Genomic DNA, 27370 nt, shown 5'->3' on the forward strand with positions numbered 1-27370 from the left:
AACAGCCGTTCAAACCCAACGTATTCTTACTCCCCCAACATCTGAGGGGCTGGAGAACATAGTGGATTCAGTAAATCTTGTACATTAACAAGAACATTTACCTTCGTTAAATCAACTGCTTTTAGAGTTTTCAATTTCATCAAGTGGTAGAGCCCCTTTTTACTGCTGAACTAAAACACACATCATCTTATATCAGATCTGTGCTACATTGTGCACCCCTACATGACTAGATACACATTTTTGATCAAAATAGTTAATTTAAACAATCCTAACTGTTCAGATAAAATTGATTGACTGTGACCTCGAAAGACAACCCCCAACAAAGAGAAGATACAATCCTTTCAAACCCCACATTCCAAATTGCATACTTTATTTTTGGAGCATTTTTGCTTTTATTAGACAGGTTTTTGGAGTGACAGAGTTGAAATGGGGCAAAGTGGGGAAGACATGCAGAGAACTGACCCGGGCAGAATTCAAACCCGGGTCTGCTGCGGGGCCTGGGCCCAGGGGGTGATGCTCTGACCACTGCACCACAAGCGCCCCCTACTTTTTCTCTTTATCATACTGCAGCTCTCTTTACAAAGTGTATATACTTTCAATGCACGTTGTATGCACAACATATACAGTACAATCATTCAATTTGGACATACTATATCGTCATGGCATTGTTCCTTAAACTTAGGCCCTCGTTTATACATCAATTAGAGTCCATGTTTTTGCTCTCGCTTTGGTTCAGTCAATGCGACGTAACATTGGCTGCAATTATATTTTAGGGTCAAAACAGCAAAAAATCACCCACTGCAGCAGATGAATTCTGTCTTTCCTCACGTTTGTCAAAAGTGTGTATAACCCTTTTGAGTGTTTGAGCACACAGTTTAGTTTGTGTGTGTGTGTCATCACGGAATGGAGGCCTTTTTTGCAGGTGGACAGGATGTTAAAAAAAACAAAAAAACTTAAAGCTCCCATTAGGGGTGTGAACGTTTACAAAAATGTCAAACCGTGTACACGACGGAATTTTTTTCGTGTACACGGTTAACCGTGACGTCATTGTCCTCGTGCGCCCGCCGTCCTGTAGGCGAGCGCGCACACACACATACGCGTTCGCCTGTCATGTGCGCCGTCATTATCGCGCTTCATTAATTTCCTGATTAATATAGCCTATCGCTTTCTACATGTCCGCGTTTATGCAGGTCGAACAGGTGTTATAAAGTTCGGGCTACTTACGCGCGTAGTTCACGTCAACCGGGTAACTTTAATCTTTAGGTTATCTTTCATCACTCTTCCGTGGCTGTGAGTCGAGACCGAGAACGGCGCCTCCCCTTGTGTGTGTGCGTGTGTTTGCGATTATACACACACACTCACACACACACACACGCCGAGGGACAGACAGATTGGGCAGACTAGCTTTTATCCTCCCCAAGTAGTTTATTAGTGATGTAAAATCAATAAATGCGTGTCTCCAGAACATATTTAAAAACTTTGAAAAAAAGAACATTTAAAATTTGAAGATTATTTTTTTTAACGGTTTTCGTTTATTGATTTTTCCTAAACGGTTATGATTTACTAAACGGTTACTCGTGTACACGTGTACACGTGCACACCCCTAGCTCCCATATTATACACTTTTCGGTACTATTATACACCATATTATATGGTCTTAGTGGTCACTAATACGTTTTTCTTTAATTGTTTGCTGAAAAAAACTTTAAGATAATTTATTGTACTATGCTGAAGTTCAGCTAATCTCACAATGGCCTATTTTTTAAAAAGAGCTGCAGCTCCCCTCGTAAATATACAATCTTTGCGCTGCCCCCGCCCCCTGTCCGGAAGCGAAACCAGATACGCCTCGCCCTCTGTCTGTCAGGGCCGTGGACCAATAAGAAATAGGGGTGTGGGCTGCACAGTGGAAGCTTCTGGCTTTCCAGTTTGTGAGGTCAGAAAAGGGGAAAATTCTGACTGGAGTATATTGGGTGGGGGAGGGGTGGTGGTTTCAGAAAGGGGGATTGTGAGAAAAGGAGAGTGTTATTTTTAAAAATATTTTGGCAGTCTCTAGGCACACTGTGGACCCATGGATATGTTAGAACACATTTAAAAAGTGCATTTAGCATAATATGTGACCTTTAATAAAACTTATTTTATGAATTTCCTCATGATTTTGATTGTTACAGTGAGCTGATTGGGAGAGCTCTGGATGTGGATGTGGCCTCCCCTGTAAAACTTCTAAGTGGGATGTAAATGAGAGGATTAAAAGGGGGGAGAAAGTTACTATGTAAAACTTGTATAATTATTATTTTGGTGCGTCTTACAATGGATCTTCGGACAAAATTTGTACTTACCCGATGTTTATAGATTTTTATTTATGGTGTCCCGGTACAGAAAATGTTGTACAGAGGTGCAGCTAGGCACTGTCTTGTCTGCTTATGTTTAGGAAATGCTATTTTTAAATGTTGGGGGAGGGAGGAATAAATGCATTAAGGGAAAACTGGACATATTGAACGTCTTTATTTACAGATTATATACAAAATACAGTGTTAATAATATACATAGGTGTTAAGTGTTGGGGCGGCTGTGGCTCAGTTGGTAGAGCGGGTCTGCTGATGATCAAAGGGTTGGAGGTTCGATCCCTGCCCTGCCACCTGTGTCATGGTTGTTGTGTCCTTGGGCAAGACACTTCACCCACCTTGCCTCGTGTGAATGTCGATAGTTAGCCTGCTATCGGTGTATGAATGTGTGTGAATGGTAACATGGGAAAGGAAAAAAAGTCTCCCTTGTAAAAGAGTCTTCGGTCTCAATGGGATTTACCTGTATAAATAAAGGTTAAAAAAAAAAGTACACTTATTAATGCTGAAACCATGGAAATGTTCCTAATTGAAGGAAGATTTTCACACTTTTATGGTAATTCTCTATCACAGTAATAATTCTACACACTGCACTAGCATCATATAATGGGGTACATGTTGGCTTTCGGTTCGAAAAAACTAAATATTTTTCGGTCTTCTGCCTGGCTGCATCAAAGCCCAATTTGTTCAAGTTTAAACTGGTTTACTCGGGTTAAACCATTTGACACCATCTAATTAACTAATTTAAAAAATTCAAGACCATAGCTAAAGGCCCTGTGAATAATGTATTTATAATCCGGTTCTCAAGAACCATAAAATAGTTGAATTATGTTACTTTCTGACTGCAAGATGTGTTATTAGTTCATTAGCATGTTTTGTGGGTGTCTTCTGCCCCCTAGTGGCCAATACCATTTAGTGCATCATCAAGTTTGTCTGCTTGAGATCTTCGAGAGTCAAAACTAATGTGAGGCAGTTTTTGTAAAGCAGTTGTATATGAATGCATCCTTGGTTGCTTTTTGTTTTCCAGGCATGTTTACAAGTTCACCTTTTAACTATGGAAGATTTCAATGCAGTGCTGTTCTTCCCTTGAACTTTTCAGGGAAAGACAAGAAATCCGTATGTTTTCCCCGCTGCATTTCCGAAGACTTACCATTGTACGAAATGTAAAGGTAAGAGCAGTGAAATGGTCGACTGAGAGTGTGTTACCAACTACTTAAAACTGCTTTTTTGATTTTCTACAATAGAAACAGAACTTGACTTGAAAACTAAAGGCTGCAGATACCACATGTTTCAGAAGCAAAGAGGTATAGAGTTGAATGTGTTTATGTCATGGGGGATATACTATACCTTATTAGCGGGCAGCAGCTGTACATTGATAAGTATTATTAAAATGGGAAAACTGGACAGTACAGATACTTTTACATATTCCCCATCCTGCACATGGGGTTTAAATGCATTTCTTCTGACGCACAATTCCGTACCAAACTCCAAACTTTCATTTATTTCTCTCATTTAATTTTTTTTCAAACTGTTATTTGAAATGAAAGCATGCCAGTAAGAGTCCAACAAGTCCCTCTTAAATGTAGTCGAGTAAAAGCATAAAGTGGCTTTAAAACCTTCCTCGACTGGAGACCACACGAGTCCCCTTCGTTCAAGCATAAAACAGACAGACGGAGAGGAAAGACGCTGATGGCTCAAGCTGGGATCTTTTAATGCAAACATGCATCAGTTCTTCAGTAGGCTCTCAGTGTTTCAAATGGTTCTCCTGATGGAAAGTAACTTTTGAGGAGCTTCCCATGGTCATGTCTGTAACCGAAGCAAGATCCAAACCACAACAAACATCTGAGGAAAAACAGCTGTGATGGATCTAACCCACTTTATTGCACAAACATAGCCTACTTGTTATATCCATTTAATGAAAACATGACTTTTTTTTTATTGAACCCTGCTTCCAGTCCAAATGAGCCACATATCTTTCTGCAGGAGCTGTGTAGGCCTACTCATCCTGTCATGAAGTGGACGACTGTCTGATCCAGTGGAAAGAGGAGATGGGGATGTGAGGTAAGGAGGAAAAGTGTGGCTTGAAAGGTGGACTCAGCGGTTCTAAAGAAATATTGTTTTTGTCAAAAAAATATTTACTCACAATCCACTACCTGTCCGTACTGTGTGTGCAGTGCACTGAAAAAAAGTTCCAGCGTTTATACACAGCCTACTCTCTTTAAAGTGGTATGTTTCTATAGTGGGTCCCCTTTGTTTACCATGGTGGGGCATGATGGTAAGGAGGAAGCCAGAGCAGTGATTGGACAAGGTGTAAAAGGCACAAAATAAAGGCTTGGTCATGTCTTATAGTTCCACTTCGGTAACAACATCCAAATGGTTTCTGTCTCATCGGTCCTGTTTCACTAGTAGCCATGGACAAACTGTCAAAGAATCCCTCAGCTTTTATTTCATGAATAACAAACAGGAGCTCTAAGTCGTCACAGTCTTTCCATCTCACAGACATCAGCTCTGAAACATAGTTTCTGTCTCTGCATCGAGCAAACATTCACAGATGTCCAACAGGTCCTCGGTCTGTTCTACGTCTGGAGGCTCTCTGTGTCGTGCGGAGTGAATTTGACAGTGGCGGGCAGCTGAGTGATGACGTTTGCATTGCACATCAGCTGGTTGAACACATGGTTGTCGGCCATCAGCGTTGGATATAACAGATTCCTTTGTGGGCTAGAAGGTGACTTACTGTGAGTGCTGCCCCCTCTCCTGTATACACTGAGTAACCGACGAAACAGAGACCTCCTGAGGAGGATGTAGATCCAGGGGTCCAGGATGGGGTTGACGGAGGCTATCCGGATAGCAGCCAGGTCCGCTTTGGGGTCGCTTTCCAGCATGAAGCAGTTTGCAAACACACGGACCTTAAAGAGAAAAACAAGTTAGCACAGCTCCTTCATACTGTGAATAATCTTAAAAACGCTGCAATGTCATCCAGTAGGCCTATGTCTGGATAAACAACTCAAATAAAGATAGAAAATTGATAACAACTGTAAGGACCCTATAAAATGCAGAGCACATGCGGCTTACTTTACTCTGTTAACATGGCTAGGAATAGTGTGCAGTTTAAAAAAAAAATCTTCTCAAACTGTTTTGTTGGAATAGTTTTTGGAGTTCTGAAAGGGGAAAACAAGACATTTACTTCAGTTTTTAACAAGTGAATGGTTCATTTTTTAGAGAAAGGGCAGAAAATAGACAAATTGTCCCACGACCCCTCAGATTCAACTCATGGCTCCTTTTTGAAAAGATAAACAAGCTAAAAACTGTATATCACTTTGGTAAACACAGACATAATGTCATAAATCTGCTGCAGTAGGCTACAACACTGGCAATAAAGTTCATCTAGTTTTACATTAGGTTTACTTTAGTGTAATGCCATATTTTCCTTTTGTTTCGCTTTAGGTAGGCAACATAGTGCTGTTGGATTTGTCTGATGGATTGAAGGAAAGAACTGGTGCACCAAAGCAAATACCTCCCTATTTGTAGGCCTATTTATATTAACAATGAACTAATGATTAATGGTGTGTTGAGAAAATACAGTATTTTGATAGAGTCAGAAGTAGAATATTCCTGATTATCAGTAGTGGACAATAACAAAGTTGTCCTACGTTTACACAATTGACTTAGCTAATTGTAGCCTATAGACTAGGCCTATACTTTCCATAGGCCTATTAAACTATGGAACACTTAGGTGGATGAAGTGGAGTAGGCCTAGAAGTAGGCTACCTCTACTCCACTGAATTTATCGGACATCTTTAGTTATTCTGCAGTTTCATCCTTCACTGACTCACCACTAGCGGGGCTGAGCAGGCCAGAACCACCGCGGAGGTCATCACCAGCACCGCCATCATCTGGGTCTCTGCGGCCGAGGACAGCGCCCTCCACCTGTCCCGGACGCTGGCCCTGGTGACGGGCCGCTGCACGGTGCGCTGCCGCATCAGCAGCAGCGCTCCACACACCGCCAGGTTCAGCACGATGGTTCCCAGGATGAGCAGCAGGCTGATGGTGCCGTACAGCACGGAGTAAGCCGCGGCCACCGGCAAGTGCGTCCCCCAGTCTATGAAGCACCATGTGCTGGACGACTGTAGCTTGCTCCTCGCCATGCCCATCATCGGGAGGCAGCAGAAGAAAATGTTGCTGATGTAAATAAAGAAAAGCAACTTCTGGGCGAAGCATCGGTCCACTCCCCACCGCTCGTAAGTGTACGGGCAGCATATCGCCAGGTACCGCTCCGCTGCCATGGCGCAAATGATGCTCAGTCCCGTCAAACCGAAAAACAGCAACACAAAGGAGTGAAACTCGCAGAGATGTTGGTCCTTCAGCACATGCGGGTCCAGGTAGTTTGCTATGGTGATTGGACTGGCCAGGCAGGTGCCCAGTAGGTCCGTCACTGCCAGACCGCACAGCAGCGTGTAGAAGGCAGACGATTTTCTCTCCTGTATTGATACAGAAAGGACTATTATTGCAATTAAATTCCCAATTGCGCCTCCAGCAAACATAAAAATTGGCAAAGCGATTGCTGTCTGGACCCCGGTCTCCTGTGAATCCTGGACCTGCGTGTCATTTATGGAAACAGATCCGTGCGTAAAGTTTGGCCTCTCCATCGCCAAAAATACCAAGAAACTGGTGTTTATTAGCGACATTTCCTCAGGTCTGATGAAGCTTTGGGGTTGCATTTCCTTTTTAAGCCCCTGGAGCAGAAGATAAGGATTCTGAAGGGGTATTTTTCTGGTAGTCTCATCCCCTCTGCTTTCCAGTAACTCCAGCTGCGCCGAGAGGCGGGCTGTGGAGTGAACCACCCAGCGGCCTGACAGGGATGGATGGGATACTCTAAGACAAACAGGAAAACTGACTTTTTTTCTTTCAATTTCCGCTCTACGTCTCATCTGTCGTTGTTGGCGTCACTGCAACGCTGCGTAATATTCGTGGCATCCCGTCAAGAGGTCAACTTGTTTAGCTGGTAGTAGAGCGTCTAAACACGATGATATATTGAGACAGAAGAGGCTGCAGCAGCCTTTTTCTCACCCACTGACTCACGCATGAGTCATATTTGGATGCAAATTGATACACTTGTTTGTAACTATTTTATTAACAAACTCAAGTAGAGCTGCTGGATTCTCCACAGTTATCAACAATAATTATACAACTAATATCTCTGACTCAACAAGATTGTCATGTCAATACATATCATTGAAATAGTTAGACCTGTGACAATATATACAAGTACACATTTGTCTTTTATTTGCATGCCACTTTGTGCATCAACTCCACAACAATTCAGGGCGAAGAGCTCTTAATGCTAACACATGCTGTTTTTGTTATATTTTAAAATACCAAATCATATTTTATATGCGAAATATTTCCATCTTCACAATTGTGAGGATTTTGCAGATTTCCATTTAACTTCTTTTAAAGTATTATTTAATAATGAAGAGCTCCTGAATGTGTTTTGGACACACAAAAAAGGTGAAGGTGTAACTTGAGGTAATTGTGAAGATTTTTACAAACCAAACAATCCAATTGATTCATGAAGAAAATAATGGGCACATTAAAATCAACCATTCATTGCAGTCCATACAAAATAGTTCAAAAGCAGCTCCACGTCCACTAACTACAATACAGTACAATCCTGCTTCTATATAGGCTATAAGTAATAATGATCAAATGATAGAATATACGTATAATAGTATAAAAATCACAGGTGACATTTTTATAAACATGAACACAATGTTGGCACATACCCAGAAACCTTAATAAAACAAGTTGTCAAAACATACAACTCTAAAACCAATTATATGTGCATAATTTCTCTGCTTTTCAGTCGACTTCTACTTCTTATTCGTAGAGTTTTCATTGACTTTTTTGTGAAATTTCAATGATGAACTTTGAGTGTCCATATGTTGCTCTTCAACAATGTTGACGAAGACTGTTTACGATAAGATGGAAACATGTTTATGAGCTGACAAAAGGAATGGTACCAATGAAACAGCTGTAGAAGATTTCATTCAATGTGTTTCTGTGTGTGTGTACTGGTATTCTCCCCTCTGCCACTACAATGTTGCTCACACTCACCCACCCACCCAAACACACACAGAGCTGTCCCAAACAGATATGACTGTAAATGGTTGTAAGGAACAAAAGGCAGCTGATGGACAACGTTGGGAACATGCAACGTCAGTGCACTTAGCCTGCTCCGACTCTCTAGCCATGGCACATTCATTAAAGCATGACTTGTGTTTACATTGAGGGGCAGCAGCGAGAGGGCGTCTGTCTGCTGCCAACCTTAAAAGACAAAACACAACAGCCCTCTGAGAGGTAAACCACGGCTGCTCATCTCTGCTGCAGGCAAAAGCTGGCACACTCTAAGAACAACAAACCACTTGAGTGATGCCAAGGCCTGGAAAGTCCAACGCCAACTGGAATGTCCTTCAGTTTGAGGTGAATCACGGGACACACAAGCCATCCCTCCAAGGTTTATAGTTTTTTTCTAGAATGTCGTAAAGGTAACTCATTTATTGCAAATGCACTTAAAATGCGTTATCTCTGGCTGTGGTCTCAGAAGTGGGCTGGAGCTATAAAAGTGTACGTAGATTTTAATGTATGACTAAGTTGCGAAAAAGAACATCATCATCACACATACGAAAGGATTTTTATTTGGGTCTACGTACCCATCTTATCAAAAGAGTTAGCACTGAAAGGTGAGTCAGCAATCCTGGAGCTTGTTGTCAGAATCACTTTTTGTCAAAATGAGGGAATATCTCCTAACGATCCGCTACCTACTTGTACTGCTAAATTGAATTTGTTTTCATTGTCTCAGACATTAAAGCTGAATCAAATTGAGTTTAACCGTAATTGCACTAAGGAAGCACTGTAATTCATTGCAGAAGACAACTTTTGATTGTTTTCACTATCGATCAGTCCTTTAGTAAATAATCCCCAATAGATGTCTCCAAACCCAAGGATGACTTCTTTAAATGGATTTTTTCTTTTCAACCAACAGTCCAAAACCGAACAATAATCAAAGTCCATACTTAGAAATCAAATGTAAATGGAGTCCATTTACCAAATATGAATGGATTTCCAAGGAGTTTGAAGCCAATCACCAATCTAAACAGAAAAAACTCGGAAGTAGCCAGTGATCAAAATCCTTAGCTTTTCCTCTGTTACTCCGCTTTTCCCGAGAACTTTCTCCTTTTGTGTGAAAAATGAACTCCCTTCTCACATCAATAACCTCGGTTTTTACATTGACCTGGAGGTAATGACTGGTATTCTTGTATGTACAGGACAGCAATTAACAATATAAAAGCAGAAGACATCAGATCTACTGCATCACATCAAGCTGCTTCTGTTGTGCTGGAGACATGCTGCATCCAACTGAAATATCCCATACTGTATATCACATTCCTGCTCTTACAGGAAGAGGAGTAACGCAGTTCATGGTTAAGACATTGGAGCACCGTCATCACCATATTCGTTCTGGTAATCATCTACCTCCAGGGACCAGCAGCGTAACTTTAAAAACATAATGCTGGTGAGATTACATATGACAAGACAAAAAGGTGGTAACCTTTAAGGGTCTTGTTTACTTTTTTATTAATCATTTAGATGATGTGTTGGCACTTCCTGAAGATAACCTCTCATCCAACACTGGTAGGGCTGTGCTTGGATCTATTTCACTCTGAATTTCTGTTGATGCAGTTGTTAAATTGCCGTACAATCCCTATGTATGCAGGAAAGGATGCCAGAAGGAATAATGAGCTGAAGTGAAATAATGGTTAGGGAAAATCAGACATCACCCCAAATTGGTAGACTATTTTAACTGATTTTAGTATTGGGATCTCTGCCAGTTAACCCTTGGTGTGGGTCACAACGCCAAAATAATGATGTGCTTTTTCTCATGGCTGCTTTTAAAATATGTGTTATAAACTTTTGTGAGCTCTTTTTAATCATATTAAAGTTGTATTGTACGTTCCATTTACATAACTGTTGTCTTTAGACATCTGTGACATAAACGCATCCTAACAAGATTCAAAGATTCAAGATTCAAAGTGTAACATGCTGATGTTTCGCTGGGGTAATGTTTAAGATGCACGTTCATCATCTTAAACTTGCCAAATAGCATTAAATATGAAATTCAAGCTGATGGGAATGTCAGTTTTGCACATATCCATGTTAGTTTTGCACATATTTGGTCATAAATCAAAATATTGGACAATTAAAAATTAACCTGTTTGATGAAAAGTCAAATTTCCACTCACAGGAGAACATGTCCGAAATGTCTTGGCAGTCTATGAAAAAGTGAGACATTACACTCATTTGAACCTTGTTGGTTATTGGGGCTTGCAAATCTGTCTGTACAACAGATGCTGGAATTGTTGGTGTAGTGTCTTGGGTTTTTACCCAGATAATTATTATAATCAACTCGGGTGAAACCACTGACTCTGTGACGTTTATCAACATGATAATGTTTGAGTGTTGATGAAATAACACAGGGATTAATGTAGTGTGACTGTACGGTGTGCATAAAGTTGAATAAACACTTCTGCTGTATGTTTAAACTGTACCCGGCAACGATTTATACAGTATTTAATGGATTAAGACAATGTTTTCATTCACAGTAAGCAGAGGGGTACACTACGACGCGAGATTAAGGGCTGAGCGAGGTCTGTTGAGTCTAAAGCCTTAGTTTTCAGTATCACGAAAGGTGGCTCTCTTTCTACCTGGCTAGATCACCGTGGTAACAGAGGCTGCACGGCTAACCTGCCCAGACCAGTTTTTGTTCCAGAGTTTGAGCTTAAATTCGGCTCTTAGCGATATCTGAGCGATACTTTTCACTGAGTAAACTAGTTAAATCAGTAAACTTATTGATCAGCAAGTTAATGAACGAAACGAAGCCGTGACATAAGGCTTACATTAGAGTGAACTGTAACATCGCGCTGCGGCTTTTTGACGCATGCATAGTTATTGATGCAGAAAATGTAAAATAGCCTAGGCCCTATACTGTATCCAGCGCCACTCCATGCTCTCACCTCAAATGATTTTGCCTGGCGATCTACACACACTGGCTCTTAATGAAGCGTTCTATAAAATCACAGGTTGCAACATTATTTCACTGTGGGCTTCTTTCGTCGCGATTACAGTTGGGACGTGACAGGTGACATATTTGTCCGGAAAATACAGACTACAGGTTTTGTATCTAGGCTATTTATTTTAATGGTATTTATAAGATGCAAATAAAGGGCTATTAGCCTAAATCAAAATCAAAATTGTATTAATTTTGATGTGGACAGTGGCCCAAAACTAAAGTGATTTTCCACATAGGCTATGCTATTCATTAGGGGACAGTGTCAGACTTAAATCAGATTCTTAAGTGTAGGATTATCAACTAGGCTAAATGGTGTACTGTTTAAATCCAAGTTCAACCTTTAATTGCTTTATAATGTCACCTTACGCACTGCGAGAACGATCTGTAAAATAAATTAATCAATTCAGTAGCCCAATTTTCTGACAACATTCCACTCTCCTTATTTGCAGTAAGAGTTTTTTTCGGCTCTCTGTTTTCTGCTGTTCTGTGATCATTCAGACTGACAAACTCTTCCTCTTGAGTGAAGTTAGCGACTCACTTTTCTTTTTTTTTACTCAGCTGCTCGCAGTGTATAGGCCTATGTGTTATGTTGAACCAGATCAAAAAAAGAGAGCCGGGCTCTGTTGAGTTTGTTTCGTAGTATACCCCTCTGGTCAGTGTTCAGTGATAGGACATTTCTTGTACTGACATTAAAACTGTGGCCGTACAGGAGTCCAAATACTGTGAAAAAATTGTGTTGAAATCATTGTCAGGAAATCAATCATCTTTGCAGAATTAAATTGAAGCTATAATCTGCCTGCAACATTAGGATTTAGGATTGGGTCGTACATAGCTATGTGGGAAAAACTTGATCGCATTAATTAGATTAACAACACAATGAGTCTTAATAACTAACATTGTCTCTTTAAACTTTAGAAGACAAAACAGTTAAAGTAACCACTTGATTCTGAATTTATTGAGGATTGTTGGTGCACTCGGAAGCAGCAGCAAGCATTTTAATTTGAGCTGATAATCGACTATTCAGGAGAGACCTATTCCTCACAAACCTGCCATGAGTTCAACACTTATTCAGTGACTTTCATGACTTGTTTAAGGTCAGGTCATTGAAGAAAGCCCTTTCAATTATGGCTGCTTCAACACATCCCTTGAACTTTGAACACACAGGTTAAAAAAAAATATGTATGCCTGCTGCTATCAGTCTTGCCAATGGCCACATGCAATTGTGATTAGTTTATTGTTGTTGTTTGGTATTTGTTGTCTTATTTGTTTGTTTGCTGTCTTGTACTGATGGCTGTGCACCAAATTCCCCTTCAGGGAGGATAATATAGTTAACTTGACCTTGAATCGGGCACTGAATCTTCTCCTGAAGCTATCCAGGCTTTGACTTTAACTGGGAAAGATATTGAGATCATCTCAGTTAGTGGGTTTTTATCTAAGGGGGTGATACACACATGTTAATGGCTAGGCCGTCCAGAGAAAACACTTCTGACTTCTGACTGTCATTGTTGGGAACTGTGGCTGTAACAGTTATACCAAACTTGATGTTCTTTCTGAAAAACGTGAAACCCCCATCTGTGCTGTAATGTCAGTTGTCTACATGACCTAGGCCTATTTCCTGTCTTTTGTGTAAACCAAAAAATGATTGGTAAAGTGAATTAAATCTTGTATATCAAGTCCTCTGGTTACTGAAGATTCTGCCAACTGACCTAAATACCCTGGGATAGTGTATTATTTGGATTTCAAAAGAATCCCTCTCATTTAGAGGAGATTTTGAGGAAAGCCCTTCCTAATCTGACATAAAGCGATTCCTGTTTCTGGGGGGTTTTCAAACAATTTCCTGACGACATGTAGCCTCTCTACGTGCAGAGAGGCCTCTTCACAAGCCTAGATATTTTGTCATGAGTGTCAAGTGGCTCATAAATATTTATTCAAGTGTGTTTCTCGCATTTTGATCCCTCTCAAGCGAAGGCCACTTTCTCTGTATATCGTCTCACACTGTTTTCAGCCTTCTCATTTATGTAGCCTATCAATGGATAAAGCGTTCGTAGAAGACATTTTCAGATTAAACTTAAAAAGGAATAATTTGATCTTTTGCAGGAAACATTTGTTTTATTGGAGTTTGGCGACAAAGATTGACACAACTCTCATATTTGTAGCGTTGATCTAAATTGAGAGTTAGCCTAGCTTAGTAGGCTACATGACAGATGTGTGCTATGTCTATGTTAATGCACTAGGCCTACTTGTCAAACTACTTTGAAAACTTTTTAGTTTCAGTAGATGTTACAGAGGCTGGCATGGTGCATATAGATGAATGTATGTTGTAAAAGTATGTTAAAAAAATAAAAATAAAAAATGCAGGCAGTGAAGCAAACCCAGCTAGCTTGCTTGGGATCCAGGCAAAATATATTTCACACTGCTAAATGTGGCGTGCTCTGCACCCATGGGTTCGTAAAAGGCAATACACATATAATGCAGAAAGAGGAGAGGACAGGGTCCCCACAGCTCAATTTGGCCTCTGGGACCACAAAAAAAGATTAATTCAGGCCTGCTCTTGTTGTGTTGAACATAGCTGTCAGATAATGTGGGTTGACTAAAAAGTAAATATTCCAGTGCAGTGAAATAAAGCTACAGACTAACAAAATGACAGTACCTTTAATGGTTGCAATGAAAATAAAAGTCCTGATTACCAGACTGTACTCAATGGAATCAAAGGCTCAAAAACAATGAAACATAGCCCATACACAATTAAAGTAGGCCTACTTTTATTTTATTTTTTTTAACTTAATGGCCCTTCAATGTGTGCTGTGTGCTTGTCATGTTCATTTTACTTTTCACAATGAAAAACAAACTACTCACTCAAGTTGTGTAATGTATTCTCTGGCTCAGGGGGGAAATGTGTCAAGTCTGGGAAAATAACCATGATGATGTCACAGTGATGACATCAGGATGATTTTGGCTTTGGTTTGAAGCTTTATTTTTTAATTTTTTTTCATCTAGCGCAAGTTCATACTCTTATTATTTTGTCCTGTGTTTTGTCCAATTCTTTGATTTACAAATAAATACCTGTACATCTAAGGACATTCTCCTCAGCCTCAGCTGTACCTTTGCTAATCAGTAATGTTAGCATGCTGACATAATAAACTAAGATGGTGTCTGTCCGTGGTACAACTATGTGTTAGCTTGAGAACACCCTTAAGGAAAATTAAATGATGAATAGATAATGAAGTGCAAATATGCATCAGATCAGCACTACATTTTGAGACAAAGCAATTAGCGATTGTATTTAAAGGAAAGACAACAAACATCCTCAAGTGCATTTATTTCTGAAGCAAGACATTCTTTATCTCTCTGATTGATTCATGAACTTTTACCCATCAAAAACAATTCAAGTGCTACGTATATACAAATAGTTGTTTTTAAAACAGCACTTTGTTAGCATGCTGCACTGTTTTTAAGGTTTTATAGACAGCTAAAAAAAAATTGGCACCCAGACACATGTAGTTCCGCTCTTATTTTAGTAAATTACCACCCAAAGCTTGAGCTTGAGAGATATACATGGCCTCTCGATCATCCCCTGAGAGGGAAAGCACCATGTTCTTCTTACTATCCTTCTTATTGGAGCCTTCAGTCTCCTACACCAGTTCCCATGTATTCAACCTCCCAGCGGATGTTAATATATCACCAGTGAGTCTGCGGCCTGACCTTTGACTCTGAGAAGTTTAGTCTGTGAGTCAAGCCAAGTAGCGGGGTCAGAGCAGAGACACACTCCCAGCAGGTGAGGTGGATCAACCATTTTCTTTTCCACTTTTTAGAAAATACAAAAATATTGATTCATTCCAGAGTTTACTGAAATCTGGAGATGTTTTTTCCTTGAACTCTGCCTGTGTTAAATGTATGACCTTGTTCCAACTTCAACCCTGAACTGATGCTCATTTGACGGCCACATTGGTTTTACTGCATCTCTGCAGCCCTCCCCCCTGGCCTTAAGTTTCCAAACAGACCCTTGACATGATGGAGACGGAGCAAGCGGCTGCGAGTTGTCCTGCCCCGGGCCAAACCACTGTCAGGACATGGCTCTCCTCCAGCACAAGAGGTATGTTTGCTCGGCTGCTGTTCGGTTCTCAAAGTAGTATCTTTTGACATAAGCCATGTGACCTAAGGAAAACACAGTCGGGAAGGAAACTTCAACAAGTCTTACAAGAAGTAATCAATAAGGTTTCACATGTAACCACAATATAATTGTAAAGTGTTAATGGTGACTCACTCAGTAATGACCCAACCCTGAGAGGAGAGTTGAAAAAATGTGTGTCCATTTCATTCTCCTTATTTGCATGGTGGGAATAGATTGTGCTTAGCGGTTTGGATATTGGATACTGATGTTAAGCGAACTGTATATCGTAGAGTGTTTCTTAATACTATCGGTAAAGTAAAATATGTCCCCTGGTCTCATTTGTGAGGATGGGGAACATGAGCATTTTCAGGCAACACTGTTTTGTAATATCTAGGCTTAGCAGAGAGCACTGGAGGGTGTCAAGCTGTCACAGCTGTTTGGGAAACACATTGTTGATGTAATTTGATGATTTTAACGTAATGTCTTAGACAAAAGCTTTTGTGTTGTGTGGATGAATGTCTGTTTTTGTTGGAGGGTGATTTACAGCTTGTGTAGGTCCAAAACATTTCGCTGCAAGCTTTAAAAATGTAAATTGTACACAGCTTGGGTCTTTATCCTACAAGACCTAGTAGAATTACTTCTCATTCGGCAACATTAATAGACAATATACAGTCATATGAAAAAGTTTGGGAACCCCTCTCAGCCGGCATTATAATTGACTCTGCTTTCACACAAAAAAGATAAAAGTGGTATGTCTTTAATTTACCAGGAACAGCTAAGTACTGGGATGATTTCCAATCAAAGATTTTTTGAAAAGCAGTATTTAGTTTTATGAAATTAAATAAAATGTGAAAGACTGGCTGTGCAAAAATATGGGTACCCTTGTGGTCTTGCTGATTTTAATGCATGTAACAGCATGTAAAACTGATGACTTTAAACACAAAATGGGTTGGATTATGTTGTTAAGCCTTGAACCTCATATAAAGGTCTGTTTAATCATGATAAAAGGTATTTTAGGTGCCTAAATGCAAGTTCCACTTCTCTTTGACTCTCTGCAGAAGTGAGACAGAATGCGATCATCAAAACAGCTCCCAAAAGATCTTAAAAACAAAGATTATTCATTGCCATGTTTTAGGGGAAGGCTACAAGAAGCTTTCCCAAAGGTTTCAATTGTCAATTTCTACTGTAAGGAACGTTGTCAGGGAATGGAAGGACACAGGCACAGTTGCAGTTAAACCCAGGCCTAGCAGACCAAGAAAAGTACAAGAGCGGCATATGCGGCGGATTGTGAGAATGGTTGCACACAACCCAAAGATCACCTCCAAAGACCTGCAAGAACATCTGGCTGCAGATTGTGTATCTGTACATGGTTCTACAATTCAGTGCAATTTGCACCAAAACATCTGTATGGCCGGGTGATGAGAAGGAAGCCCTTTCTGCGCCCACGCCACAGATACAGTTGCATGGAGTATGCAAAAGCTCATTTAGACAAGCCAGCTTCATATTGGAAGAAAATGCTTTGGACTGATGTGACAAAAATTAAGTTATTTGGTCTTTATAAAAAGCAGATGTTTTGGTGCAAATTGCGCTGAATTGTTGAACGATGTACAGATACACAATCTGCAGCCAGATGTTCTTGCAGGTCTTTGGAGGTGATCTGTGGGTTGTGTGCAACCATTCTCACAATCCTCCACCTATGCCGCTCCTGTTTTTTTCTTGGTCTGCCATGCCTGGGTTTAACTGCCACTATGCCTGTGTCCTTCCATTTCCTGACAACGTTCCCTACAGTCGAAATTGACAATTGAAACCTTTGGGAAAGCTTCTTGTAGCCTTCCCCTAAACCATGACAATGAACAATCTTTGTTTTTCAGATCTTTTGGGAGCTGTTTTGATGATCCCATTCTGTCTCACTTCAGCAGAGAGTCAAAGAGAAGTGCAACTTGCATTTAGGCACCTAAAATAAATGTTCTCATGATTAAACAGACATTTCTATGAGGTTCAAGGCTTAACAACATAATCCAACCAACTTTGTGTTTAAAGTCATCAGTTTTACATGCTGTTACAGGCATTAAAATCAACAAAACCACAAGGGTTCCTATATTTTTGCACAGCCAGTTTTTCACATTTTATTTTATTTCATACAACCAAATACTGCTTTTCAAAAAATCTTTGTTTGGAAAACATCCCAGTACTTAGCTGTTCCTGGTAAATTAAAGACATACCACTTTTACATTTTGTTTTGTGAAAGCAGAGTCAATTATAATGCCGGCTGAGAGGGGTTCCCAAACTTTTTCATATGACTGTATTCACAAATAGTATGGATAACAATACAGTAAGCGGACTGCTATACAGTGACATCAGTGACCATTTGCCTGTTTTTGTTGTTTATCACTGTAATTATACGAAACCAAAGAACACCAGTCATTTTTAATACAAAAGACTGAGAACAGAAGAAAACATAAATGCATTAAGGAATGACTTACTGAAACAGAATTGGAGGGTAATACATAAGGTAGAATATACTGACATTACATATAATGGATTTCTTAACGTTTTTAAATCACTTTATGACAAACACTGTCCTGTGAAACAATACAGTGATGGACATGAACAGACAACTAGTCCGTGGATCAATAAGGGTTTGAAAAATGCCTGCAAAAAGAAAAATACACTGTATTGAAAATGTATGAAAAATCCAACTGCAGAAGCAGAAAATAAGTATAAAAAGTATAGAAATAAATTAACCAATATAATGAGGATATGTAAGAAAGAATACTATAATAAAATACTAGAGAATAACAAAAACAACATGAAAGGTTTATGGAATGTGCTAAATAGTATTATTAGAAATGGATCAAAAAATACAGGTTACCCTGAGTATTTTATGGAGAAAGAAAAGACAATAGATAATATGGATGATGTGGTTGATGTTTTAACAAATTCTTCGTAAATGTGGGACCAAATTTGGCAGAAAAAATTAATTACCCAGGATCTGTGAGATCTGAAGACAATGATTATGATTTAATAGACATTAATCCAAAATCAATGTTTCTAAAAGCAGTGGAAGAGAGTGAAATTATAGAGATTGTTCAGAATTGTAAAAACAAGACTTCTACCGACTATAATGACATTGACATGAGAATAGTTAAACATGTCATTGAAGGAATAGCAAAACCACTTACGCACATCTGTAACTTATCATTTCAAACTGGTAAATTCCCCCCCCAAAAAAAATGCAAAAGTCTTACCGCTGTACAAAACTGGAGACAAACACCACTTCACAAACTACAGGCCTGTTTCACTGCTTCCTCAATTTTAAAAATTTTTAGAAAACTCTTTGCTGCCAGATTTAACAAATTCATCAATAAACACAATTTACTAACTGACAGCCAATACGGCTTCAGACCCAACCGATCCACTTCATTAGCAGACATTGAGCTAATTGAAAAGATAACAAATTCCCTGGACCAAAAGAATTATGCAGCTGGTGTTTTTATTGATCTCAAAAAAGCATTTGATACCATAAATCATGACAGATTAATCAATAAATTAGAACGGTATGGTATCAGGGGGGTTGTATTAAACTGGCTGAGGAGCTATTTACAGAACAGGCAACAGTTTGTGACATTGCCTGTGGGGTCCCCCAGGGGTCAGTATTAGGGCCAATTATTTGTATTCTCTACATTAATGATATATGCAAAACATCAAAGATTTTACAATTTGTGTTATTTGCAGACGACACTAATATTTGTTGTACAGGAGAGGACTTGCAGCAGCTTCTGGAGTTAATTACAACTGAAATGAGCAAATTAAAAAAGTGGTTTGACAATAATAAATTGTCATTGAATCCAAGTAAAACAAAAATCATGTTGTTTGGAAATTGTAATTTAAATAATGACGTAAATGTTAAGATTGACGGTGTTAATATTGAAAGAGTGTAGAGGTCTGGGGGACCACTTACAAAAGCTCACTGCTACCAGTAGTCACAATACAAAAACGAGCCATAAGAATAATCAATAAAGCTGGATATTATGATCACACCAACCTCCTGTTTTTACATTCCCGGATCATAAAGTTCAATGACCTGGTTGAATATCAAGTTGCACAGGTCATGTTCAAAGCTAGAAATAAACTGCTACCAGGTAACATTCAAAAACTTTTTTTTGACCGAGAGGGGGGGTTACAATTTGAGGGAACAGTTAAACTTTAAGACACTGGCTGTACGCATGACTTTAAAATGTCATTGCATCTCAATTGGGGGTGTGAAACTGTGGAATGGGATGAGCATGGAGCTAAAGCAATGTCCAAACATGATCCAGTTTAAAAAAAGGTTCAAAGCAATGATTTTCAAAAGGTACAGGGATGAGGGTGAGAAGTAAGAAGGAAATTATAAATAAATAATAATAATAATAATAATAATAATAATAATTATATATATATATATATATATATATATATATATATATATATATATATATATATATATATAGATGTGTTAACCATTATCCATACAATTGGCGATACTATATTTGACATTTACGATCTATACATACATACAACTTAATATACTATGATTTTTTATATTTTATATATTTATACAATGCATATATCTATATTTATATACAATCAATATATCCATATCTACATACATATCTATACAATCAGTATATATATCCATATATATCAATACAACCCATATATATATATATATATATATATATATATATATATCCAATCTAGTTGTGCCATGGAAACGCACTGCGCAGTGCGTTTACATGCAGACTCATAATCGGATAACTAAACGAATAAGACTTCAACAGGACTTTTAAACTGCATGTAAACACCTTTATCCGATCTACTTCGGACACAAATCGGCACAATAACGGACAAGAGAAGTCGGATAAGAACACCTAGATAATTCGTTCATTGTCGGCTTTCTCTCTGCATGTATACAGGGATCGGACATCGCATATCGGACTTCTCGTTCTGTGCTTGTGTGCCTGCGCGTGATAGGCTACACCATGGGTTATTGACGGAAGAGAAGCGGACGTGGCTCTAAAACCAATTGTTGAAAGCATGGTTGAAAGGGCTACAGCGCCACCTAGCATAGTGGAGACAGCCATGCATCGGACATTTATCCGATTTCTGAAAGGCCATGTATACTCAGACAAGTGACACGGTCCGTTCGAGTGTCTTGTTCGAGATATGTGATAATCCAATCTAGTTGTGCCATGTAACCGCACTGAGTGTGTTTACATGCAGACTCATAATCGGGTAAATAAACGAATGAAGACTTCAACGGGACTTGTAAAATGCATGTAAACACCTTTATCCGATCTACTTCGCACACAAATCGGCACATTAACGGACAAGCGAAGTCGGATAAGAACACCTAGATAACTCGTTCATTGTCGGCATTCTCTCTGCTTGTATACAGGGATCGGATATTGCATATCGGAGTTCTCGTTCTGCGCTTGCTCGAGAATCCCTGCGGAGGATTTCACAAGGAAGTGGAAGGAGACGACATAAAAAATAGTAGGGTTGTTGCCGGAAGGCAACCGGAGGTGGCTCTATAACCACTTGTTGAAAGGGCTACAGCGCCACCTAGCATAGTGGAGACAGCCGTGCATCGGACATTTATTGAATATTTGAAAGGCCATGTATACTCAGACAAGTGACACGGTCCGTTCAAGTGGCAAGTTCGGTATATGTGATAATCCAATCCAGTCGTCCCATGGAAACACACTGAGTGAGGATACAGCTTGACATTTTCTTTCGTTATTGGTTTCCTTTCCTGGCTGCAGCCTTTAGATAACATGTGACAACCAACCCCCCAGAAAATGTGACGGCCAACCCCAACTGGAATTTCTTGCTATTATCAAGGCTTACAACCATCCAACAATCTAATCTATAGCTTTCCCTTCACACTTGTTATGGGTAACAAGTGTTTTGTTATAAACCCATTGTGTAAAAGCCTAGAAGAAAAATACTGAGGATCTAAATTATTTTCAATTTGACATGAAAAACACAAAATGTTCTTTTGTTGTTCATCCTGCTGTGTTACCAGACTAACCAATTTAATCAAGATGGAGACAGGCACTTAAGTTTGACTAAGCACAAACAGGAGAGCGATTTCTTTGCTGATCATCCGTCGCAGGGACAAATTCACCATTTTAAGTTAAATATTGTCAGCGGAAGAGTAAAAACTCCCCCACATCAAAACCAAGTACCCAACACAGTTGACACTACCGGGGGGTTTCTTAATGCCTAAGTGAAAGTATAACACTGACATTTTATTGAGTAAGTTTCCTGTTTTTTGTTAATTCAAGTAAAGTGGTTATTTGGCTTTTGACAATCACAAGCTCAGGTCATTGACTGACTGTTAAACACAGATGTGTATTGAGCTGAACTTTAAACTAAACAGTCACTAAAAGCTAGTAAACTTTTGCACAACACGAGTATAGCTTTTTAAGAGGCAACCTTTTTCCTTCTAGGAAATGAGATGAAACTTTGACCAAGGACCAGTCAAACGCTCGCTCAGCAATTTGCCTGCAAACACGAACACACATTTGAAATGCCTTAAGGACATATAAACACCAACATTCTCTTACTGATTATAGATGTACAAACAGACACACAAATATGTGGTCTTATTAGAACCCTTATAATAAACTGTGTACAAACAGAGGCTTACAGATTAAAGTAGATTACACAGAAGTGCAAACATATTAATAACACAAATACACATGCACTTTGATTAAATTACAGCACACAAACATCATAAAGACATAACACAAATAGACACAGAAAGGCATTTCCTTGCTCTCAGGCAGATTTGATATCCTCTCTTCATGTTTCCCAGGAACACCCGGCGACGCCACATCCCGTTTCCACGGAGACGGGGTTCGCTACAAAGCCAAGGTGATCGGCATGGACCCGGTACCTGAACCTGAGGGAGAGAAGATGTGCTGGGACTCTATGATGAAACTAAAGGTAAGGTCTGTGTCCTCCACAGCTACAATAAAGGCACCTCTGTTTCCTCTTAATTATTAAGCTTGTTCACATATTCAGTTATTTTATGAGAAGAAAAAAAAGAGTTTTACTGTTGATAAGTGTCTTGGTTCTGGTTCTGGCCCAAGCCAAAACCAGGAATTTGTGGCTGGACTTAAAGGAGACTCAGAGTTCACAGCTATGCTAGCAGCTCTGTGAAGCTGTCAATTGGTTAATTTCCCAGTTATTGTTTACATATATTAGTACACCTTATCACACAATATATTTACATATCTAAGACCCAGGTAGTTAAAAAAATATATAACTTATGTAATTGCACCAGTTTCAATATGAATTGCTAATTTCTCTACCACTCAAACAAATTAGCATTACAAGTAACATTTACTAGCCATAATTAGATAATGTAATCAATATTCCGAGGAGGGCTTAAGGGAACAGTCAGTTACAAAATAAACTATAACTATAAATAAACTACCATCAGTATAAACATTAGATCCGCACTGTAAACTAAACTCAGCTGCCCTGACTATGACTCTGCTCCTGTTTTCAATAACTCTTTGTTTTTTTAGGGCTTCGAAGCAGCAGCAAGGAAACAGGGGAAACACAAGCAGAGAGTTTGGCTCAAAGTTTTGTCCAGTGGCCTGAGAATTGTGGATGAAAGGACTGGGGTGAGTTAGACCCTGGACCTAGTAAAACAGAGTTACACTCACTTATCCTCCCAAAGCTCTCCTTTCTTATCGCGTTTTCCTGCAGCTGTAGCTCCCCCCTCAGGTTGATGGGTCTTCTGGAAAGATTTCTCTTACTTGTAAATAAAATTGCACATTATGTGGAAGTTCGTTTATATTTTGGATTCACTTCTGTTCCCAATTTGTCCAATTTCTGATTCAATGCTTGTTGTAGTGTAGTGATACCAAGCATCACAACTTTTTGCTATAACTGAAAAAGTATGTTCAAGACACATTCAACAAGCTACATTTCCATAAATGTAATAATATTATTATGATTATTACTTTTGCTCCTGATATACAATCAAATATCAGGCCCAAATCAATAATCAGGTAATTTTTATAATTTTATTGAGGATCCCCATTAGTTCTTACTGTAGTAACAACTATTCTTCCTGGTGTCCACACAAATGATAAAACAATTCAAAACATTTAACAGTCAAAGATACTTCCACTAATACAAAAAACTAATAAATTAAGGGGAATGGTGTTGAAAAGAAGATCCAGAAAGGTCCAAAGCTCCTCCACACAAAATAACTTAAAACCTGAATACATTTTCTGTCAAGATAACTTAATTTGCTTGCAGAAATGGTAGTTTTCTGTTCCCACATTAGCTTTTTTTTTGCTGAATGGTGCTGTGGTGGTTGAAATGTTAGATAACCAAAGAACACTCAAATCCTCTTTGTCGTATGTTTTTCAGGCTGTAATTCACGACCATGACAGGAGCAAGATCAGCTCTCTGACCAAAGATGAGTCTGACCCCAGAGCTCTGGCCTACATCTACCAGCACCAAGACACATTCAACCTATTCTACATTAAGATGGCCAACCCGGTAACAAATAAATAAGAAATGGTGTTTCTTTTTACTAAAGTAAAGGGTTATTTAGACAATGAAAAAAATGTCAATGTCACATTGAAACTGAAAAACAACAGAAGAATAGTGTTGATTTGGATCAAATTGGCCTGAAGAGCACAGGAGCTCAAGAGGTCTGAGCGGCCCGCAGGAAAAACAAAGTTTAGTCAACAATAGAGATGTCTTCATATTATTTTTTGTTCTTGCCTTCCAACCGGAAAATTCAAAATTGAACTCTTTGAGTTGACGGATTGGATTTGACGTATACAATAGTTTAAGGCAAATAGGATTATGGTCTACAAAAAAAATATTAAATGAATACAAAAGGGAATTATTATAACATTCAAAGTACTAAAGCACTTCACTCTAGCCCTTTAAATCAGAGCAAGGCTTTCTCATGATTAGCTTCAACGGTTAGCATTTAAATATAAGAACAACACGCTGCAGGTATTAAAGTTAACTGCACATTGCTGGGGAGAAATGCTTGACCTTACTGTTCATACACACCATACCTTTTATCTGTGTTTATCATCAGGCAGATCCAGTGCTGGCCGACATCAAGGAGGTTTGCAAGGTTGTGGACCAGGAGACACCTCAGGAACCTGCAGAGTCACAAGTCAGTGACAATCTTTATTTTATAAATGGATGTGTGTGTGTGTGTGTGTGTGTGTGTGTGTGTGTGTGTGTGTGTGTGTGTGTGTGTGTGTGTGTGTGTGTGTGTGTGTGTGTGTGTGTGTGTGTGTGTGTGTGTGTGTGTGTGTGTGTGTGTGTGTGTGTGTGTGTGTGTGTGTGTGTGTGTGTGTGTGTGTGTGTGTGTGTGTGTGTGTGTGTGTTTGTTTGTTTCTTGTTATTACTTGCTTTCTGAGGACCAATTTCAGTTATTAACCTTAGAAGTGATTCCTCACAAGTATATCCATACTCACAAGTATGTCCGAGCGTGTTTTATTTTGTTGTTCAATTTTTCTTTTCTTTTTTCTAGACCAATTCTTTACTGCTTCTAAATGACAGTTCGGCCCCTCCAACTGATGTAAGTAAAGCTTAATTTTATTCCTTGATGTTGAACAACCCCAACTATTTTTCCTGAATTTCTTTAACCTTTTTTTTTTGTATTCCCAAATGACTGAGCTCACAGAACTCTTCAGTGTTTGAACATACTCTATTTTCAGGGACCAGCTCTTGAGGACGTGTTCAGTCCACGGCCCGATTCATCATCAGGACCATCAAACAAGGTGAACTAACCCAAACGCAACATCAAACAGGGGCCTTACAGAAACATGAAGCTTTATGAGTTTAGTTTTTGGTCCTTACTTAAATGAAGATGGAAAGGCAAAAAAAAATATTGAAGCTGACCTTTAAGAGTTGAGGCATCGGTTTTTCCATCAGCTTTGTATTTTATTTGATTATGACTTGTCATTCTTATCAGTTTATGCTTGATTGTCAACTTTAATGTGGCGCTTAACAGTGAGTGTACCTGTTACAAAATGTAATGTAATGTGATTTAAATGTATTCTACTGCCATCAAACATGGAGTGTTGTGTTTTCCTGTTTCTCTGTCTTCAGGCGTCTTCCAGTGATGAGTTGATGGAAGTTTTCTCCATCCCGATGGAGGATCCACTGATGCCCAATCAGAGCTCATGTGCTGGTCAGCCAGGTTAGTGACAACAGGATATGTACCCATGACTCTAAGCCTATCTTACCTGTGAGCTGAAACGTTTTATTCATATTTTATTCATAGAGCTATAGTTGGGGGACGTACACAGCCTGAAATTTCTAATTAAGGGCAAAATAATCCCTTTACTTCTTGTCTCCATGAACTTTCTTCCATTTTTTCCTAAATTCTTTCAATTTACAGCCTGTTTACTATACGTATATATATTAGTTTTTTGTAATTACTGAGGCCAAAAGTGACAGAATGGGAGAAGGCTATTTGGACCTGTTTGAATGCAACTTCCAATCTTTTCTCTGTCATTTTTGCATTAAAGTGTGATAAACTGGACTCAGTTTTCCCCTTTTTTCTTCATGAAAACCTTCCTGAAACCAAGACAGACAGGATATCATAAAAATTGGACAGGGACGTTATTTCAAGCCAAACTTTTCAACTGAACTCTGATTTTTGACCTAGAGGTGCAGGTTAAATAAGCACAGTGTCCCCTTAATCTACTGTGTTATCCCATGATCTCCCTGTTCTTCATATCTAATGTGTACTCTCGTATGGAAAACCATCATTCCCATGCTACAGCTGATACCGAGCCAAGTTTCTGTTATTGTAACATACGCAAAGTTCTTATTATATTATCATAAGACAAATGTGCAGAGTTAACTGAGTATCAATAATACAATTATTTTTACTTCATTAAATGCCGCTATCTTGACATTCCGAGTTAATTATCTATTTATCTTGAGAAACTGAGCATTAGCTTAAGATGATAATCAATCTTTCAAAGTTTCCTCATCTGTTCATGTTCATTTTGTGATCTCGAGAAAGCAAAGCATTTTTTTGTGTTAATCAGAAAACAAAGGTTGTTTCCTCTTATTACTAATAATATTATTTTAGCTAAAAAAGAAGAAAATGTGCAAGCTTGTTCTCCCACCTCATTTATCTTCTTTTTTTTCTCAGAGTCTCCACAGCCTGCTCTGTCCACCTCCCAGATCCTCTCCATGTTCTCCCCACAGCCAGTAGGGGGCTCTCCTTACTCCTCTCCTCCGTACTCTCCCACCTCCATGCCCTGGGGTGGTCAGCAGGGGCCTCTGGGGCATCAGTGGGCGGGTCCAGCTGTCGGGCCCTGGCCCACAATGCCCGGCAGAGTGGCACCAGCATGGGCACCGGCAGGCATCCCAGCACCCCCTGTAAGCGGTCAGATTCACCCCGCGGGAGTCATCGGAGGAAACACACCCGCTCCACACACCTCAGTGATTGGGCACGCCGCCCCTTTAAACTCCCTCTATGCCCCTCCTGGAGGAACAGGTCCACTGCAGTCAGTCTCCCCCACCAGGGACAATAATCTCCTCATGTGATGAACTGAAATTGGAAAATCGCTAGTTTCGTTTTGGATTATAATGAAAAATGCACATGGCTGGATGGCTTTTGATTGAAAAAAAAAATTAAAAACATTTTCAAGTCCAAAGAGGTCTATGAATATGTAATATATTTGTATTTGTATTTACAGCCACTGAATATTCCCAGTTCTGATGGTGAAGGTGTGG

General features: G+C 39.3%; 1 protein-coding gene and 1 pseudogene across 2 annotated transcripts; one reads left to right on the forward strand and one right to left on the reverse strand.

Annotated features, from left to right (window-relative positions):
* Window positions 1-4841: 4841 nt before the first annotated feature.
* LOC307253994 (prostaglandin E2 receptor EP4 subtype-like) lies at window positions 4842-6985 on the reverse strand (annotated as a pseudogene). The gene is made up of 2 exons: window positions 6173-6985; window positions 4842-5245 (listed from the first exon to the last, which is right to left on the reverse strand). The product of its transcript is annotated as a prostaglandin E2 receptor EP4 subtype-like (transcript).
* An 8489-nt stretch (window positions 6986-15474) lies between these two features.
* On the forward strand, window positions 15475-27181 carry LOC307253995 (uncharacterized protein; the record flags this gene model as incomplete). Its single annotated transcript, XM_080032217.1, has 8 exons — window positions 15475-15592; window positions 22440-22570; window positions 23158-23256; window positions 24014-24145; window positions 24702-24782; window positions 25333-25395; window positions 25727-25817; window positions 26784-27181. 8 exons carry the CDS (start codon window positions 15475-15477, stop codon window positions 27179-27181), a joined length of 1113 nt encoding a protein of 370 aa, XP_079888343.1.
* Between the last annotated feature and the right edge of the window lie 189 nt (window positions 27182-27370).

Source organism: Ammodytes marinus (genome assembly GCF_949987685.1).
Source record: "Ammodytes marinus genome assembly, chromosome: 8".
Taxonomy (NCBI): domain Eukaryota; kingdom Metazoa; phylum Chordata; class Actinopteri; order Uranoscopiformes; family Ammodytidae; genus Ammodytes; species Ammodytes marinus.